This window comes from Cygnus atratus, chromosome 3 (genome assembly GCF_013377495.2).
Source record: "Cygnus atratus isolate AKBS03 ecotype Queensland, Australia chromosome 3, CAtr_DNAZoo_HiC_assembly, whole genome shotgun sequence".
NCBI classification, from domain to species: Eukaryota; Metazoa; Chordata; class Aves; order Anseriformes; family Anatidae; genus Cygnus; species Cygnus atratus.
Window position 1 is genome coordinate 68,121,627 of NC_066364.1, and position 18,790 is coordinate 68,140,416.

The following is an 18,790-nucleotide window of genomic DNA, read 5'->3' on the forward strand; positions in this document are numbered from 1 at the left end:
GACTCCTTGTCTTTTTTATCTTTTTTTTTTTTTTAATTCTAAATAAGTCCTATTAATAGAAAATTCCCACCTGTGTTAAGAATTACACTATAGTAATTGCAGCAAAGAATAATGGCTGGTTTATTTCAGTTACAGTTTTCTGCAGTCAGAATTTTTTCTTTCAGAAAGACAGAGCAAAAGTAGTTTTCCAGTCTCAAGGAGCTTACCTAATTACAATCTCATTTCTAATTGTGAACATCTGCAAACACACAGTTGAATCAAAAGATCAAGGTATAAAATAAGTAACTGCAAGCCTGTTGATGCCTAAACCTTTAAAAAACAAAGCAGTCATACAAGCAATTTACAGAATGAAAAGTAGTAAAATTCAAAGCATTAAAATTCTGAACAATCTTCCTTAAAGCCTCTCCTCAATGGAGAAGAATATTTAAAGTAACTAGCTTCAGCAGGGTCAGCATGAACTTAAAACAGTACCTGGAAGCTTGGGCACTGTGACATGTAAAAGTTATAGCCCAACTAGAGGCAAAACCCCAAAAGCCCGATGGCTTCATGCAGGGGGATAAAACAGTTATGTTCCTAGAAGATGGAATGAATGGAGCTGTAACAGCTTGTGGTTTTTCTTCAGCTCCTCAGTGCCCATGGCCACTGTTCTGTGACTCTGAATCATATGAGGGTTTTGGTACACAGCTTGTAGGGTTAAAAATAGGTGCCCAACACTGACATAACAGCTTTTGAAAACAAGAACTATAGAAATTCTCGTTCAAGTAAAATAGATTTACCCAGGGTATTCTGTGTCAAGTGACTGACTGTTAGACACGAGAGATGCAGCAGACATGAAGCGGACCACTTATGGGCTGATGTAGAAAGTGGGAGCAGAGACTCTTAAACTATCTGAGACCTAAGCAAAAGAGTTCATACAGCACAGTGCTGTGCTTGCAGCTACCCACTCACCCCTGGATGGAGTACACACCCACTCACCTGCTGGCACTCTGCCTGAGATTAGAGAAGATGGAAGAGTATCCAGACCACTGCATAAGATGCCAGTGAGGCCTCCTGAGAACTAATGTATTCAATATTAGGTCAGCTGTATTCACATCAAAAGCTGTAACTGGCAGAGAAAATTACTTCTGTCTTTTAAACGTAGAAAGAAAGAGACTATTTTATCAGTAAAGGCTAAAAAGCTGTATTTAACACTGGAAAACAAAGTCAGGGAGATGTGATTGCATTAAAGAGGCATATGTATGAAAGAGGCAAAACAAGACAGTGTAAGATCTTTTAACTAATAATATATATTAATACATACCCTCAATCTACTGATCTCTCTCCAAAGATGCAATTAATTCACATGCAGTGAAAAATAGCAGAGAGTAGCATGAGAAGAGCTACTGCAGCTCAGACCAAAGGTTTATGTATTCCAACAGCCAGCCTCTGACAGTAGGCAGTACCAACCATCTCAAAAAGGTTGTAAGAGCCAAGGAAGCATAAATTACTTGCTCGGAATACTCTCCCACCTCAAAATAATTGCAGCTCAGAGACTTTCAGATGTAGAAATGGCCTTTTCTATTTTACGGTACTCAGTGATTTCTTCTTCCATTTTTATGTGCAGTAACTTTTTTAACCATGATAATTTCCAGAATCTACAGTATCCCATGGTCATAGTTCAATTTTAATTACCCAAAGTGTATCTTCCTGTTTGTTTTGAATTTACTGTCTTCTAACTTCATTTAATGAAATCTTGTTTTATTAGAAAAGAGAGTAAACAACTATTCTTTAGCTTCTCTCTCCTTGGCGCTCATAGTTTTGTGGGTCTCTCTCACGTTACTGCCGAGATGTCTCATCTCAAACCTGAAGAGTCCAAGTCCTTTTAGTCTTTCTTTATAGAGAAATCAGTGTATATTTGTTTTCATATTTGTTGCCCTTCTCTGAATTTCTTTCAGTTTTAGCACATTTTTAAGGGATGTCAGAATTTCAGTGTTCAAGAAGTAGATACACCACGGATCCCAGCAGTAACAAAATAATATTTTCTGTTATCTCCCAATAATTAATAATATTCTATTTTTCCTACTGCTGTTGACCTGAATTTGTTTGAGAATTATCATACTCCAATATCTCACTCTAGAGTAACTACAATAAACTCAGAGCCCACTATTTTGTAATTGCTTTTTATTAAAATTGCTTTGTATCTATATAACTATTCAGTCCTGCCTTTATGCATCATATTATATCTATCAACTCATGTTAACTGACTCCTTCAAAGAATTCTAGTTATATCTACAGTGCATGATTTTTAAATATATATATATATATATATAAATATGTATGTCCCTAATATATAGTATTTTTTCTTATTTCTCAAGGTTTCAACTGTGCACAGAGAAGGTTTGTTGGTCTGTCATTTCATCAAATAATCTTTTTAAGAAAGGGGATGCTAGACAAATCAGTCATTACTTATGGTCCCAAGGCTGGTTTAGAACTTCACTCAACACTATCTATTCCAAATTGATTGAGGACTTCAAATTCAATTTTCCAAATCTATGAATTGCTTCCTATAGTTCTCCTTTCCTAAAGAAAAATAAGCAATAAAACACATCACCACAAATGAAGCAGATTTAGAGAAGACACAATAGGTTCACATTCCGAAAGTGCTACAGCTTTTTGTTATGGTTTTAAATAAACACAAATTTAATTGCTCATTTACCTAACTTATATGGTTATAAACAGCAAAAATGGAAATCTTTGCTTTCATTTAATGCAATAGATTAAAACAGGCTAAGAAAGATCATTTTTCTCTTATTATTTTGCATGTATGACACCACAGAAGTATGCCACACAGAAGTGTTCCACACCCTATTTAAAAGCCATTACTGTGGCTTTGCATATGAGATTACAATAATATTGATGTTTATCTCCAGCACCAGCTTTCATCTTAACTTCTAAAGGAAAAAAAAACAAGGAAAACAAACAAGGCAGAAATTTTCTTTTTGTATTGAGTAGTACATTTTTGGCTTTAGGAATGGCTTTGCTTGAATTTAAACTGATGAGCAAATTTATTTTGATTTACATTAATTTTTAATATATGTGGGCTTCCAATACTAGAAAGTATCCAACCACATTTGCTTGTCCATTTATATGCTAGAATCATGTCAAACAGGTGCTTGTAAGTTTGACAATGTTGTTTCAGAAGCTCTGCAGAGGTCTTGCCAAAAAATACCGGCAGAAGAGATGATGGCATGAAGCCTTCTCTTTCCACAAAGCCCTCTGAAGACTTGTGAAACTTTAATTAACAATCTTTCAGGAACCAACACCACTCATTTCTGTCTTTCATTGCTCCTACACATGTAGCTGCTCCTAAAGCAATTTCTCACTGGAAAGGAAACTGCTCACGTTAAAACTGAGAGCTTTCCTCACCACATTTCACACAGACCACAGCCACCTCATCACACAGCTTTATTGCCCACCAGCCACGTTACACAGCCCCATCAATTATCTCGGCTGTGGCTAAAGTGATAGAATCTCTTGGCTTTCATTACCTCTCTCTAAAACTCTGGTGTGCTTCCCTGAAGGAGTATTTACAAGGCAAAAGGTAGGCAGCTGCACCAAAGTTGTTACAGGAAAGGATTCTCTCTTGATTCAGTCAACTGTTGCAAAGTTTTTCACAGAGGAGGTTATTCATGAGGCAAGCCTCTAAAGCTGTGCCTTAGTTAGTTATTTATCAAAATTATTGTAATATTAAAATTATCAAAATGTATTGTTTCAGTTGTGCACACTGTATGCCATGTTTTCAAAATCTCAAAATTATTATTTTCATAGACACAATGTAAAAGAAGTAACTCATTTGAAAACTGTTTTCATAGATGATATGATACCATCTTTGCACCTAAAAGACTCTTAAGTGCATCTATGATTTTCCCTAAATTGGTAACAAAAAATTCACTGACTTCTGTGGAGTCAAGATCCCACTGTTTGTAGAAAAAAAGAAAAGAAATTCAAAGACACGTTTAGTAACAGTAACACTGTTATGCTTACTGTAAAGATTTTTTTTTCCTCAGGTTTAAAAATAACTAGAAGTATAAAATACAGCAAGTTCAGTCAGGGATTTATGGAAATGTGAAATAAAGACTTGCTACAGGAAAAGCAAATAACTTAGCAGAGAAAAAAAGACAAGATTTCACTTCCAATTAGATGAATGGAATGAAATGGAATAGTTCAGTTAGAAGGGCCCTTCAAAGATCCAACTTCCTGACTACTGCAGGGCTAACCAAAAGTTAAAGCATTTTATTGAGCATTTTATTTTATTGAGGGCATTATCCAGATGCCTTTTGAGCACTGACGGACTTGGGGCATCAAGAGAAATACTGCATAAAGTTTCATAAAGAGAAATGCTATGCCATAAGAAGGTGGGTACTGAAAGCTCATGAAACATGACCTGAAAGCTCATGAAACAGCTGAGGCTCTTTCTGGAGAACTCACACAGATTTAACAGTGATAGTCACACAGCGTCCAGAGCCTTGCCTGTATTTTGCAGTATAGCTTTCCACATACAGAACAGCAGGGATTGCTGTTTATTTTTGGTCAAAATTCACTAACGCTGACAGCACCATTTTCTAAAGGGCTTTCATGAGATTTTATGCGAAACATACATATTGTTTTGTATTGTAGTAGCATTAGCTGTTAGCATGGAGATAGATGCAACCCTTGAATCAGGAAGCTGAGAGAATATAGGGCAAAAAGTACTTCTGCATTCTTACATACTCACCAGCCACTAGCCACTCTCACAGCACAGACAACAGTTATTCAGCCTAATGTAGCAGATTCCTACATAACTGCTGTCCTTCACTAGCATCTATCCCTGTACAACCCCTGCCACAACCACAAGCCCACCTCCTCCCTTTTCTTTCTTGCTATAGCCATATGCTAACTGAGGCACTTGTTATCCATCCAGAGGAAACTCTGGGATTTTGCCTTGAATGTCTTCCAGGAGTGCAGCATTTAAGTTAAATAATTGGAGAGAGTCTTCAGACCAGAGAAGGATATTTGAATTTACACCATCATTATTAATACTGGCACTTCAATGAGCAGCAGGGTCTCAATATACTAAGTCAATTACATACCCTCCCCCCGTCCCGTCCCCCCCCAAAAAAAAAAAAAAAATCAGGTTACATTAACAGGAATAATAAGTTATAAAAGAGAATGCCAGTATTTTCCAGACGAATTCTTACACCAGCTGTCTCCATTTACCACTGCTATACCACAAGAACTTTAAACTAGATTGCTCTTATCTCCTACCTTCTTTGATGATTCAACCTGAAAATAATTGAGATGTCTGCTGAAACCTATCTATAAAATTAATTTTCTTAATGACTTCTTACAACAAATAGAAATAAAAAAAATAAAAATAAAAAAAGATCCAGGTTCTAACTGGGAAAGTCATTGTCTATTGGGAAAAGCAAAAACTAAAATCATTTGGTCACATCTCCTACAATCAAAGTATTTGAGTATATTAAAGATGTAGGAGTGTTTATTGTTTACTCAATTTCTCAATTTCCTTAAATTATAATAGCCTATTTTTAATTAACTATGTTTTCATACAATCAATTGATTTAAAAATTTTATACTGCATACTACTTAGATTCAATTAATAACAATTTAATACATTAATAATGAATTAAAAATTCATTTTATTATCAATTTTGCATCAGCAGTACATACAGATACATATGAATTAATTAAAATTGATTGATAATATTCTAAATACGTTTTTTGAAGACACTGCATGGTGCACACGTTTGCAAAACAGATATTTAAATTAACACTTGAGAGGAATCACAAATATTTCCAGGTTGAATCATCAGAGGAAATGAGAAACAGGAACAAGATAGTTTACCAATTCTTGTGGCTCATCAGTGTCAATGCTATATGAAAGGCAAATTCATCTGAAAGAATACATGCACCTTCTATACCTTATATAAATACTGTGTAGATATTTATTAAATACTAGAAAGAAACTTGGCTAGAGACTTCTTTTTTTAGAGACTGCCAGACATTCTCAAAGAATGTCATAATACTGTAATTAATGATGATCATAATAAATAATCACTGTCTGGGCACACAGAAAGGATGAATAGATGTTCCAATTCTCAGTCTAGAAATCTGGGCAGCATTTAAAAATTACTTTCTATGAAACACAAATGTGATATCCAGCATTGTCAGAAAAAACATTTATGTTATGTTCACAGAATTCCAGGAGCACCTTCTCACAATATTCAATCTGGAATGTGGGAAGTTCAGGATTCTGAAACAAAAGTAAAACAGTACAAAAAAAAAAAAAAAAGGTTGGTGGCTACCTACTGCTAATTAAATTTGTTTTGATGTTATATTAGTTTCTCTTGTTTGCTGTTCTATAGTTGTAATGCACTGAGGCTGACAGGGGAATTAGTAAAATTATTGTTTGCTTGCTACTGTTGCTCCAGTGGAAACCAGGTGACATCAACAAATCCTGGAGCATCAAATTTACTAAAGAATATTCTGAATAACTCTCACATGTTAACTTTTTATCATGCTAATATTGTCTGAATGCAACCAACCTGGCTTGCATTTTCTTCATCAAGAATTTCAGAGTCTATAATCTGTTTACTTGGCCATGAGTTAGCTGCCTCTTCCTGGGGCATAAAGAGAGGCAGCTCATCAAGAGACAGAGCGCAGAAAAATCCCAAGGAGCAGGAGCGAAGAACCACTTGGCAAGAAAAACTGGAAATGGTTCAGAGAGGAGGCATGAACAGGGCTGAGACTGAGACTTGTCAGAGAAAACTGACAGAATTCCTGAACAGAAAGGTTGTGTTCTGCCCCCTATGTAATTAAGAAGAATTTTGAGAGACAAAACTGGGGCAAAGTGGCCACCATCTTGTAATACAAAACATAGCCAAAATATTGGCTAGCACAGAAACACTTCTTTATTACCTGTGACAGTATGGATTTCTGCTTTTTTCCTTCACAAGTGAACACGAAACAATGCACAACTCTATTCATGTGCTTATTTAAACTGTGCAAAGTCAGACCTACTTTATACCACTGAAGATGCCCTTCTTGTAACCTAAAACATCCATCAGAGGAACAAGGGATGCTATATATCCTGCTTTAGATACGCAGATTAAAAACATTCTTTGTGTTTTTACTTATTTTTTCAATACTGAATTTCTTTATATACTTTTGTGAACACAAAACCTTCTCAGGAGATTTATTCAATCTCTGCAAAATTAAGTAGCTAAACTGAAACAGCACTGGAGGAATCTGCAACCTCTAAATAAGCCATGATGGCACACACTTCATTTGAAAGGCAATGCTGATAATTCAGCAAGACATTTCTGTAAAATGGGCTAAATAAGTTATGTATTTGGCATACACACAATAACAGGAAAATATTTTTCATCCAAGTGTTTCAACTTTTGAAATATTTTGGCACTCAGAGCAAACTTGCAAAACAAATCATAAATGAAGCCTCATCTCAGTTTAGAATGTCTCCTGATTCTGGCTTACCTGGCAAGCGCACCACCCTCTCTCCCCTTATTCACACACATGCTTGAAGAACAGGGACAAAAAGTTCTCAGAAAGGCCTGGTTAAGTTTTCAGTCCAGGTTCACTCTCACTCCAATTTGAGTCTTAGGAAATTTTACACAGGTTGTTAAGAAGCATTTTCCACAGTAAGTAAAATTTATGACCCTTGTGGTACTTAACATTCATTTTCCCCACAACAAATTCTTTCTTCTTAAAAGCATGCTGTCAGCTCTCTCATCTGCTAAGTATTTTGCCTACAACAAAATCAGAACACTTTATCCTTTAAAGTGTATGATTGTGATAAATCATTCAGGGAAAAAGTAATGCTGGAGGAGTGGAGAAAACATTAACATATATTAACTTTGAAAACTTACTTGCACAAGGTTATATTTATGTTAAAATTTCTACAAAGTCAGTTACACATAACTCAGCTACATATTTGGCAGTTTAATCTTATTTTCTTTAGTTCTGACCATCAGCTTTAACCACACTTCCCAAGTACCTGCAAGAAATTTTCGTTATGGTTTTAGTAAACTGCTTTCTTTTTGCAGTTATCACTCAAAGTACAAAGTAGTAAGGAAAACTGCTGCAGTAGCTGACTTTGTTCTTTCTTTGCAATATACCAAACCCTTATGGCGAGCTCTCTTGGAGTACTTAAATCCTTAAATCATATATTTTTCTTTCCAAATTGTACCTAGGTGAATTTGGTGAATACTTGACTTATGACTTCACCTACAACTCTCATTTCACCATCATTCCTGCTGCACATTTTCCCTCTACAGGTTCTCCACAGTAAAGCTGTACTTTTCTGCAAGAGACAACCTAAAGCCTACAACATTTCGGGTATGAGTCAACTGAGTACTTATGATATACTGGTTTATTTTGCAGTGAAACAAGATAATCTAGTGTGTCTGAAAGCCAAGACACTTTATTTCCAGACCTTAAGAGAAAAAGAAATAATAAAATAGGATTCTACTAATTCCTTTCAATCTCATTAGAATTTTTGAAGAATCTGAGTAACTGTATCCTCAGAAAACTTGCAACATCACATAAATATTATTTAAACAAGCATTTTTTCCATTGTTCCATGCTTGTGCCTCAGATATATTCACACTTATACATTTACAATGCTTTAGCAAAACTCCTGCTTAATTACATGTTTGTGCAAGAAATAAAGGCTACAATATGAAGGGAGCAAAAATATCAATTTGCAAGCATCACCAGAAAACATCAAATCTAAATCAGTTCTACCTTGCACAGTTATTGTTTAATTTCAATATATTTTAAGATTTGAAAAAGCTGAGAATAACCTTAGAATAACCTTTTGTTTTTTACTAAAGACTGTCATTAGTGAAAGTCTTTCAGAAGTACTTTTTCTCATGCAACTCCTATCCAAAATTGATCTGAAATTTTGAGAAATGAAAATTAAAAATGACAACTAGACAAACATATGCATGATTCAGTTATGTACCTTACTAAGTTTTTCCATGTCTTGATAGTATCCTGCTGCCTTTTTCTGCTCTTTGTTTGCTTCTGAAACAAGCCTCATGATAGTTTCTCTGCTAGCCTTGGACTCCATCTCATGGCCATTGATAGTTTCTTGAAGAGCAGCAACCTGACCTTTTAGTGCCAGATTTTCTTTACATATTTCACAGACCTAGAGAGATAATTCAAACAGTGGAAACATTTTTTAAACACTTAACAATTATGTTTATTCATCCCAGTATACAGCTCCTAATCATCCTAATACAGACATGGTGTTTCCGAGACCCCTAGGCCAGATTTATAATTGCATTCTACTACTCCTTTCTAAAAGAGTAGAAAGACAATTAAAATGAGAACCATATTCCCACCAGAAACCCACATCTTGGTGCAGTGTGGTTCAGATTTACTCCCACACAATGTCTATGATCTACTAAAGAAGTGAAGAGCTACTGGCACTTTTGAGTATCTGCAGTTGACATAAAGCAGGTCTCAAAACGAAAACAGATCATATAACTATCTTCATGTGAAAAGCAGACTGCTCTGGTTGGGCTTGTTAAGATTTATGCCTCTCATTTGGAACGACAAACTGAAAGCTGCATTTTATGCTTGAAACTTTTTAGGCAAAGGAAGATTTGAGTTAGTAACAGCTATTTCATGAGCATATTCAAGAGCAGGGCCAAATACCTGGTGAGCTGCTGTGCTGAACAGCCGGAACCTTGGAAAAAGGAGTACTTCCAGTAAGATTCTGGTGCTGTTTTGGTACATTACGTTGTTTCCAAGAAGGGAGTAGATAAGTGTGGGCACTTCAAAGACTGCATTAGGAAAAAAATGTACCCTGACTGGTAGCTAAGTTTTCCTAATGCACACAATTTTCAGTGAAAGCTAGATTTCCCAACTACATCTATTAATTGTCAGGAAGAAAAGAAAAAAAAAAGAGACAATGTATATTTTAATAAATAAATAAATAAATGTTTATTTGCCTAATTTAAAGCACGTAAGAGATGCAGCTTAATGCAAGTATCTTTGCCTCCAATGACAACTAGCCAAGTTTTGTTACGTGCATCTGTTGAAATTTGAATATGCTTGTAATATTATGAGGGCAAGGACTGTAAGAAAACTGTGACACCTACTTAGATCATCTTATTTTACTAATGTTTCCTTATAGCCAGGACAGTTATAGTATGAATATAACAAAAGAGAAATTCCCAAAATACCGAGTGTGCTCCCAAGTGAAGAAAAGTGGGGATGCAGAAGACTAGACACTATATAAGAAGAATACACAAAATTAGGACAAAGTGCCCTTCAGCAGCCTCTAAAAGGTTGAAAGAGTACACAAACAATTTTCCTTTCCTAAGTGGACATTCTGCATTCAGTACCTCAGGAATATTCTGAGGTGAGATAATAAATTTTTATGCTTAAGTTTCAAATACACCCTATATTGATTCACAGCATTTTATTACTCAGTTAACAGTTACACAGGGCACAGTTAAGGTTGTTTTAGCAAATGCCATTTAGATATTTCTACTTAATGGTACGCCAGCTTGAGATAAGTATTAAATACAAGTGATAGAATTTACATGTCGTCTTGTGATGCCCATTGCTAATGTTTTCAGGAAAGCTTTCAACCATATCAAGGTTGTACTTGGAAACTATAGGCTGATAAAATATGTACGCAAATAAGACTGAGTTCATTAAAGTCAATTAGTGTTCAACACCTTTGAAAATCAGGCCAATATGAAAAACCTGTCTTAAATGACACCACTCTGCAAATCATTATTTAACACAAAGATTCCTCTTTTTATATATATATATATTATAAACAAATATTCTTCTACTAATTTTCTACATAGAAGGATTAATTCATTTTCTTTGTCAAACCAGTTTTTTGGGGGGGTTGTTTGTTTTGTTTTTATGAATTAAGCTAACTTTGTCACTCCTGCGGATATTCCTAAAACACAGTAAAAGGTTTTAATAAGTCTCGTCCACACATATTAGAAAACCCTTGCTTACACAATCACCTTTGACATTAAATGTTCCTGTGGTTTCTCTTTCTCTCTGATGTCTGTGTCCAAGAATTCAGAAAGCTGTGAAAGGAGCTCTTCATACTTTCTGCTGATCTTAAAAGCTTGTGCCTTGCTTTCTTCACACTCATTCAAATATTTACTAATTCAACAAAATAGACAAACAAACAAACAAACAAAACACATCAGGATAAATGTTCTCTGAAACAGAATTCTAGGCAAAAGATATTATCCCAAGATGATTGCTAGCTTCTGCATACTGGAAAATGAATTTTGAAAGTTACATGTTATGTAGTTCTCTCTACATACTGTTTAATATATACAACTTTTGTTAGTCACCTTATGTGTGAACACGTCTTCATCTTTGCTTTTGATTAGCACTTTAAAGAATCTTCTACAATCCCAACCACATTCTCAGCACAAAATTTCAATAACATACAAGAACTAGGTAGCATCAATGCACTGTCCTCAGGATGTTCAAAATGGAGGCTGCACATAAAAGCTTAGGAAAAGGGGGAAGAGTGATCAAATTACAGTAAAAATGTATTAAAGCACTTATCATCCCTCTCTAATGAAACCGACAGTGCTGTTCAAAAAACAGGGGAAAGACAAACCCCTCCTGACTGATGGAAGCGTAGGGCATCCAGAGAGCTTGTGAGGGGAAGTTCACAGGCAAAAGCAGAGAGGAGAGACACTATTTTGCCGCACATACACACTCTTCTGCAGTGTAACACTGCCCATGAACACAGGGCATAGAGGTAAAGAGGTTAAAAAAAAAAAAGCGCAGGTTGGATTCAGGTTAAAGGCATCCATTAAAGAAAAAAGCATCAAGGGATTACCACAATATTATGCAGAAAAGGCAGCTTTTTGTCATCAGTTTCATCGCTTTCAAAAGGTGCCTACCATACAGATACATACCTCATGTGAAACACCTATCAGTCCTACTGCTAAAGGTAGCAACGTTAACAGCAGGTATCAGTTTGTAAGTGTTCCCTGTAAGAATGAACAAACAACAGAGTGGCCTAAATATGTTTACACCCTTCCCGTTGCCAGGAACAGTTTCCCATGTCTGGGAAACATGCATTGCCGTAGCCTGTACAGATAGCAAATGTGCTATTATGTCTAAATCTTGCTCACGATGCCCTACCACTGAGCATCACTCCTGAAAAACTACAAAGAGAGTGACTAACAAAAATAATCCCCAAACAAACTTCAAAATTCATTTAATCCAAACATCAACTCCAAATCTATTTTGGAGTACATTATTAGGAGGAGGAGCAGTTTATACTCATGGTACACCAGTCTCAGTACACCTGTCAACTGATGCTGAAGAAAGGAACTGCTAACAAGCTGTCCATAGCACTTGCTAATCCCAACAGCATGCAGAGATCAGATATAACATTACCATACAGCACAGAAACAGCATTGACAATTCTCAGTTTGGAGCCATTCTCCGATAAAACCCATGACAATGGTACTCGGTGGTAAAAATACACTCAGTGCAAGAGACAAATCTATTGAGCTTCCAGACAAGAAAGTACTTTCTAAAGCAAAGTCTTCACAAAGATTTGAATGCTGAAATAAAATGAGATGTGAGATATCACCAAACAGCTGTCTAGGGCAACTAGTTTATTGAAACTGTTAAATACTTGTTTATGAGAGCACAGCACTGTTCAAAGTTTTCAAGGTGGGCATGCTAGCCATTTCTGGGCTCATTCTTCTCTATTTTTGATTTCTTCCTCTCTAGGATGGCAATCAAACAGGCACAGAGCATCACTTCATAATCACTTTCATAAAAGCAGCATGAGACACCTATAGAATATGCACAGTGGGTGCAAAGGCAGTCCATTAAATGTCCACTAGATTGCTGTAAGACAGTCCTGGAAAACTTCAAGATGGAATCTTAGGAGAGAGGAAAGCAAGGTTGTTGTCAGTGCTTCAAAGAGGAAGACAGGAGAACAAAGAGGAATGGAAAACACTAATTACTGCTCTGCACAGGATGCAGAGAACTCTGTGTAATACTGCACAGCACCCACTGTGAACCAGGAGAGCTTTGCTTTCTGCAAAGCACACTCTGGCCCTCAGAAAACAAGCACCTCGCAGCTTTCTCACCTCCAGGCAACTGGCATTCTCCTCCGTTACCCCAGCAAAACTAAGCTGTGAGATGGTTACTAAACTGCTGTCCTGAGGAGGGATACATCAGAAGTGAAAAGGTATGAAAATCCAGAAATGCCATACGTGCACATATATACATTAGAATATTGTATTAAATTGACTGCCAATCATGCAAATTGTTCTATGGCTTTGAAAATAAGGTGCATCACCCACAGAACCAGGACCACTGCTAAAAATAAACAATTGGAAGAACAAAGCATACACTTGACAACCCGATGAATAACCTAATTACCTTCAGTACAGCCATAAAGGTGTCAGCACTTAGATAATAGGCATTCAGGTACAAAAAGTGGAACACAGCTCTTTCACAGTTTTGCTAGCTCTTCAGAACTAATGAGCAAAGAGAAGGGGAGAAAAAAAATGCTCTTCACAGCTCAGGTTCTAAAAATACTTTGGCAATAGACATGTTGAGTAGAAAAGTATCATTTTTAATAGGGGAGATGTACATCTTGGAAACCAATCACAGAATGCATTAAATATTTTTGACTGTATCCCTTGGTATACAATGCAAATGTGTGTTTCGTGCCTACTGGCTTGCTCTTCCCTTTTATCAGTGGTTTTCAATTAAAATCTTGGATATCTAATTATGAACAGCCGTGTTCCACTAAGGTGGTCAGACTAAGCAAGTTCACTACCGAGTCAACACATTGATTAGTATTAAGGGGCACATGTAACCACCAGCTGAGGATGAGAAAAAGCTTTGAAAGCATGTAGCGTAGATTCATAATCAGTTTAATCCAACATGGTTGTTGCTTCCAGAACAGCAGGCTCACTTCCCTTTGCCCTTTCCTTTTGCCAACCGTCTAGTGGTACAGCCAGGTACACAGCTAACTGGATCTGCGATTGTCAGAGCTGCAAATTGAGCTTTTTATTTTGCTCACTTTTCTCTTGGAGCAGATCCCTGGTCCCTGACCACCATGCAGCAACACAAATGGAAGTACTGACACACGTAACATGAGCAAAACAGAGCAGCTACCTAAAAGACAGGACCACAGTGGGAGGAACAGCACAGATTTATACCACATAAAACTTACCATATCCCTGTAACAACAGGCTAACTCTGATGCATGGTATTTTGGCAGATTTCTCCTAGCAAGTGAAGCAAACAGGATAGGAGGCCCTTCTTTCTTTTTTTCAAAAGTAGCATTTTAAAGAATCTTAACAACCATTATCTCGGAGACTGTGATGTTTTCTATGTTGCTAGGACGCATAATACACTTTTTGGCTTTACTATCCCTTGCTTATATTGGGATTGTATCTAAAAACCTCATCAATCAACATTAGCACTCCCCAGGCAGGTTCTTTTAGCAATTCAGCTCATAACAGACAAGTGCACTGCAATGGATTTCTCCAGATACTAAAATAACTTAATTATCCACTTCTAACTCACAGAGCCTGAAAGAGCCGTGCAAAATACTGATTTGAGAATTACAGATATCCGGTAACTCTTGTCTTGCTTTTAACTAGACAATATCAAGACAGACACAGATATTAGCCTTGTAATGATGAAAAATCCATTAAGAAAGAATCATAGAATGGCTCGGGTTGGAAGGGACCTCAAAGATCATCTAACTCCAAGCCCCCTGCCATAGGCAGGGATTCCACCCACTAGATCAGGTTGATCAGGGCCTCATCTGACCTGGTCTTGAACACCTCCAGGGATGGAACATCCACAACTTCTCTGGCAACCTGTTCTTGTGTCTCAGCACCCTTACAGTGTAGAATTTCCTCCTAATGTCTAGTATAAATCTTTTTTAGTTTAAATAAAATAAATCTCTCTTTTTTTTTTTAATAAATCTCTTAGTTTAAGATCATTCCCCCTTGTCCTATCCTTATCTACCTGAGTAAAGAGTCACTCTCCATCTTTTTTATAAGACCCCTTTAAGTATTGAAAAGCCACAATGAGGTTTCCCCGGAGCCTTTTCTTCTCCAGGCTGAACATCCCCAGCTCTCTCAGCCTTTCTTCGTAGGAGAGGTGCTCCAGCCCCTTGATCATCTTTGTAGCCCTCCACTGGACCCGCTCTAACAGCTCCACATCTTTCTTGAGCTGCGGGCCCCGGACCTGGATACAGTATTCCAGGTGGAGCCTCATGAGGGCAGAGTAGAGGGGAAAAATCACTTTCCTTTCCTGCTGGCCACTCCTCTGATGATGCAGCCCAGGATGCAGTTGGACTTCTGGACTGCAAGCACACACTGCTGGCTCATGTCTCGCCTTCTGTCCACCAGAACCCCCCCCAAGTCCTTCTTTGCAGGGCTGCTCTCAATGAGTTCTTCTCCCAGTCTGTACTCATGTCCAGGATTGCCCTGACCCAGGCAGGTGCAGCACCTTGCATTTGGACTTGTTGAACCTCATGCAGTTCACATGGGCCCACTTCTCCAGCCTGTCCAGGTCCCTTTGGATGACATCCCTTCCTTCTGCTGTACCAACTGCATCACTCAGCTTGATGTCATCTGCAAACTTGCTGAGGGTGCATGCAATCCCATCACCTATGTCACTGATGAAGATATTGAAAAGCACTGGTCCCAAGACAGACCCCTGAGGGACACCGCTTGTCATCGGTCTCCACCTGGACTTAGAACCACTGACTACTACTCTCTGGGTGCAGCCACTGAGCCAATTCCTTACCCCTTTTTTTTTTTTTTTTTGGGGGGGGGGGGGGGGGGGGGATGTAAATATTGTGGTTACACCAAGCTGATTCATTATAGTGATTTCTTCTCCAAAGGACACAACTCTTAAAACCCCGTTTATGGTCTAACAACTCAAACCAAAATACAAGTTTTGATACCTTCCACACACACTCAGGTACAATTGTTTTACAAAACACAACTGCAGATCTGAATTCTGTTGTAAATTCTGCCCACCAACTTATTTTTCTGTTGACAACTGCAGCTTTCTGTCAGCAAAAAATGTTTCTCATCTAACACGAATCTTACTTAAGTTTGGCATTTTGCTCGTGAAGTTTCTCCTTCAGCTCACAGTTTTCCTTGAATGCTGCCTGAGCTGTCAGCTCAGCCTGTTTTTTGGAAGTGGCAAGCACACTGGACTCTTCCTCTGTCTCTCGAACTCGAGTTTGCAAAGACAGAAGAAGAGATGCCTGTCTAGCATTGTTTTCCTTGTAGCTTTCAGCTTCAGCCTTCAGCTCTTGAAAAAAGGCTTCCTTAGAGACCATTCTGGACCTGAGTTGTAGAAGCTATAAACAGAAAATGAGAAAATTAATTAAAAAGGAAAAATAATTTCGTGCAGACTGAAATGCTTGCCTGCATTAAAAGTTCAATAACATGACAAGAAACACAGACTTGTGAAAAGACAGTCTTCTATCACTATGAAACTGAATGGAGGGAGACAATTTTATTTTATATTACTAAAAGAAAATAATAGGGAAAAAAAAACTTATGTTGTATAATACAACTTAATATAATCTCTCTGCCTGGGAGATACATTTGCTCACAAATACAGAATTAGAAAATACCCACGTTACTTCTCACACACAACCTTAACTCACCTCCCTTATGCAGCTGCATTACAATACAGTAATTAACACCACCATTCCCTCTTTTTTTTTGCCTGCCTCCTCCCTGCTCCCAGTTCTGGTGCACAATTCCACAAATAATGTATAGCTGTGGGGAGATGTAATAGCAAAGTATCCTGTTTTATGAGGGTGGAACCTTTTGGTGATTTGCAGCATATTCAGAGGCAAAGAAGTCTCTGGAGATTTGTGCTTTAAGGTAACCTCTTTCCAGCTTATGCAAACAGTTATTTTTTGGTCAAATGATTCAGTGAAATGTAGCTGGATTTACAGAAAAACGGCAAGAGAGACTTGTAAGGAGGAGGAGGAGGGAGATTACTGCCAAATGTTAAGAACCTGATCCAGAGATATTAGAGCCTCCCAGCAGTTCATGGAGTTCATTCATTTTTCTTTACCTTCCCCTCTCTCTTTTTGTTAAAGTACCATTTTCCATTGAATTATTTATGCTACAGACTTCTGCAAAAGATTGAGCTTCAGGCAGATGCACCAGGCACACACAAAATTTCAGTTCAACTATTTTACTTTGTTAAAAGCAACATATAATTTAAAGCAAAACTTTTACTATTAGAAGTGCTAAGGTTTGATTTCAGCTTTCCTGACAATTCCAGCAATAAGCAGCAGGGCTTTTAACTTGTGGCAAGCATCAGTGAATATTTAAGGCATCAAGCTGCAATACAGGAGGTCAGAAAATTCATGGTTCTACCAGGAGCTTCTGGTGTGACCAAACCTAAGATACTCAGAGTGAAATTCCAGGAGGCTGGTGAGCCAACTGAACAGCCACTGCCTTTGGAGCTGACATAAACCAGCGCTGATTTTGAGAAAAGCAGCTCCATCCTTTCCCAGTCTCATAGGCTTCATGTCCATACTCCACCCTCTTCTTTGCGCTAGCAGAAATACTCCTATGGCGATGAGGTGAAATAGATCAGGAAACAGATCCGGCCCAAATACGACCCAGAAGGAAAGGCTTTATCCTTCAGCTGGATCCATTCCACAGTCCAGCACACCATAAGACACAGACATTTGTGCCAAGGCAAGCGATAGGACAGTGTGGGAAAGGAAACGAGCAGCTGAAGGAACAACAGGATTGCTTTGTTTGGCAGTTAAACCAAGTTATGGTAGCTTAAAGTGTTCATAACCTTAAAATTTTCTCTGTGGTTCAACGGAGCATCTGCAAAACGTGATATTTTTTCCTTTGTCTATTGCCTTTGTGGTCAGTTCCAATAGCAGAAAAAAACAAGAATAATCCCATATTATGAATTTTAAGAGTGCTCAGCGTAACTGGGCTCTGACCTCAGCTGGGTCATGAAGGTCTTTATTAAGAAGAGCATGAACAGCTGCTTTCTTGACTATTCTTTTGTTTTGCAAGAACAGTGCTGAAAGATTCTATAAATCAGTCGGTCATGCTGGCAATAAATCCATTCGAGATTTCCAGTAAAAAAAATTCTGTCTATGAGAACATGGAATTCTGTACAACTTTGTGAAAAAGAAATTTAGAGTACTGATCCTAGATAGCAATTAACTGTAAAGGATCTCTGCAGTAATTTCAGGATCAACTGGTCGAATTCAAGCTCAGCTGATAGACACTCATCCCTATAGCTCTGACTGGATACTGAATAAACAATTCATTCTTCTACAATATTACATGTTCTTGCTGTTTCCCATATTCAGTTATCTACAATAAAATAAATTTTATTTCATTGACTCTTTTTTAAGGTTCAGAAGCTATACAAGTGTTTCTCGAAGCACTTTACAGAGTGCAAGAGAAATACACATTTGTAACATGTACAGACGTTTAAAGAACTAGTTGGATGAATGTTCACATCTCTATCAAACTTCATGTATCTATGTATACTTATGAATATATACACCTAAAACTATGGAAATAAACATATGAACCTTTTCATTGCTCTTAGAGGTGAATATTGACTCCATTTTGAAACTGACCACCACCTGCATTGCTGCATTGTATCAAATCAACCTTATTTGGTCCTACGTTAACAAAAATTAAGCATGAAAATACAGAAACTCTGAAAG

General features: G+C 37.4%; 1 protein-coding gene across 14 annotated transcripts in view; it reads right to left on the reverse strand.

Annotated features, from left to right (window-relative positions):
• The window catches only part of LOC118244146 (coiled-coil domain-containing protein 170-like), a 61,029-nt gene that overhangs the window by 16,817 nt on the left and 25,422 nt on the right, over positions 1-18,790 (reverse strand). For all 14 annotated transcript variants that reach the window (XM_035538940.2, XM_035538944.2, XM_035538942.2 and 11 more), the window contains 3 exons: positions 16,164-16,420; positions 11,052-11,196; positions 9,020-9,205 (listed from right to left, as the gene is read on the reverse strand). In XM_035538940.2, coding sequence (XP_035394833.1) covers positions 9,020-9,205; positions 11,052-11,196; positions 16,164-16,420 — 588 coding nt within the window. The remainder of the gene's footprint in view (positions 1-9,019; positions 9,206-11,051; positions 11,197-16,163; positions 16,421-18,790) is intronic.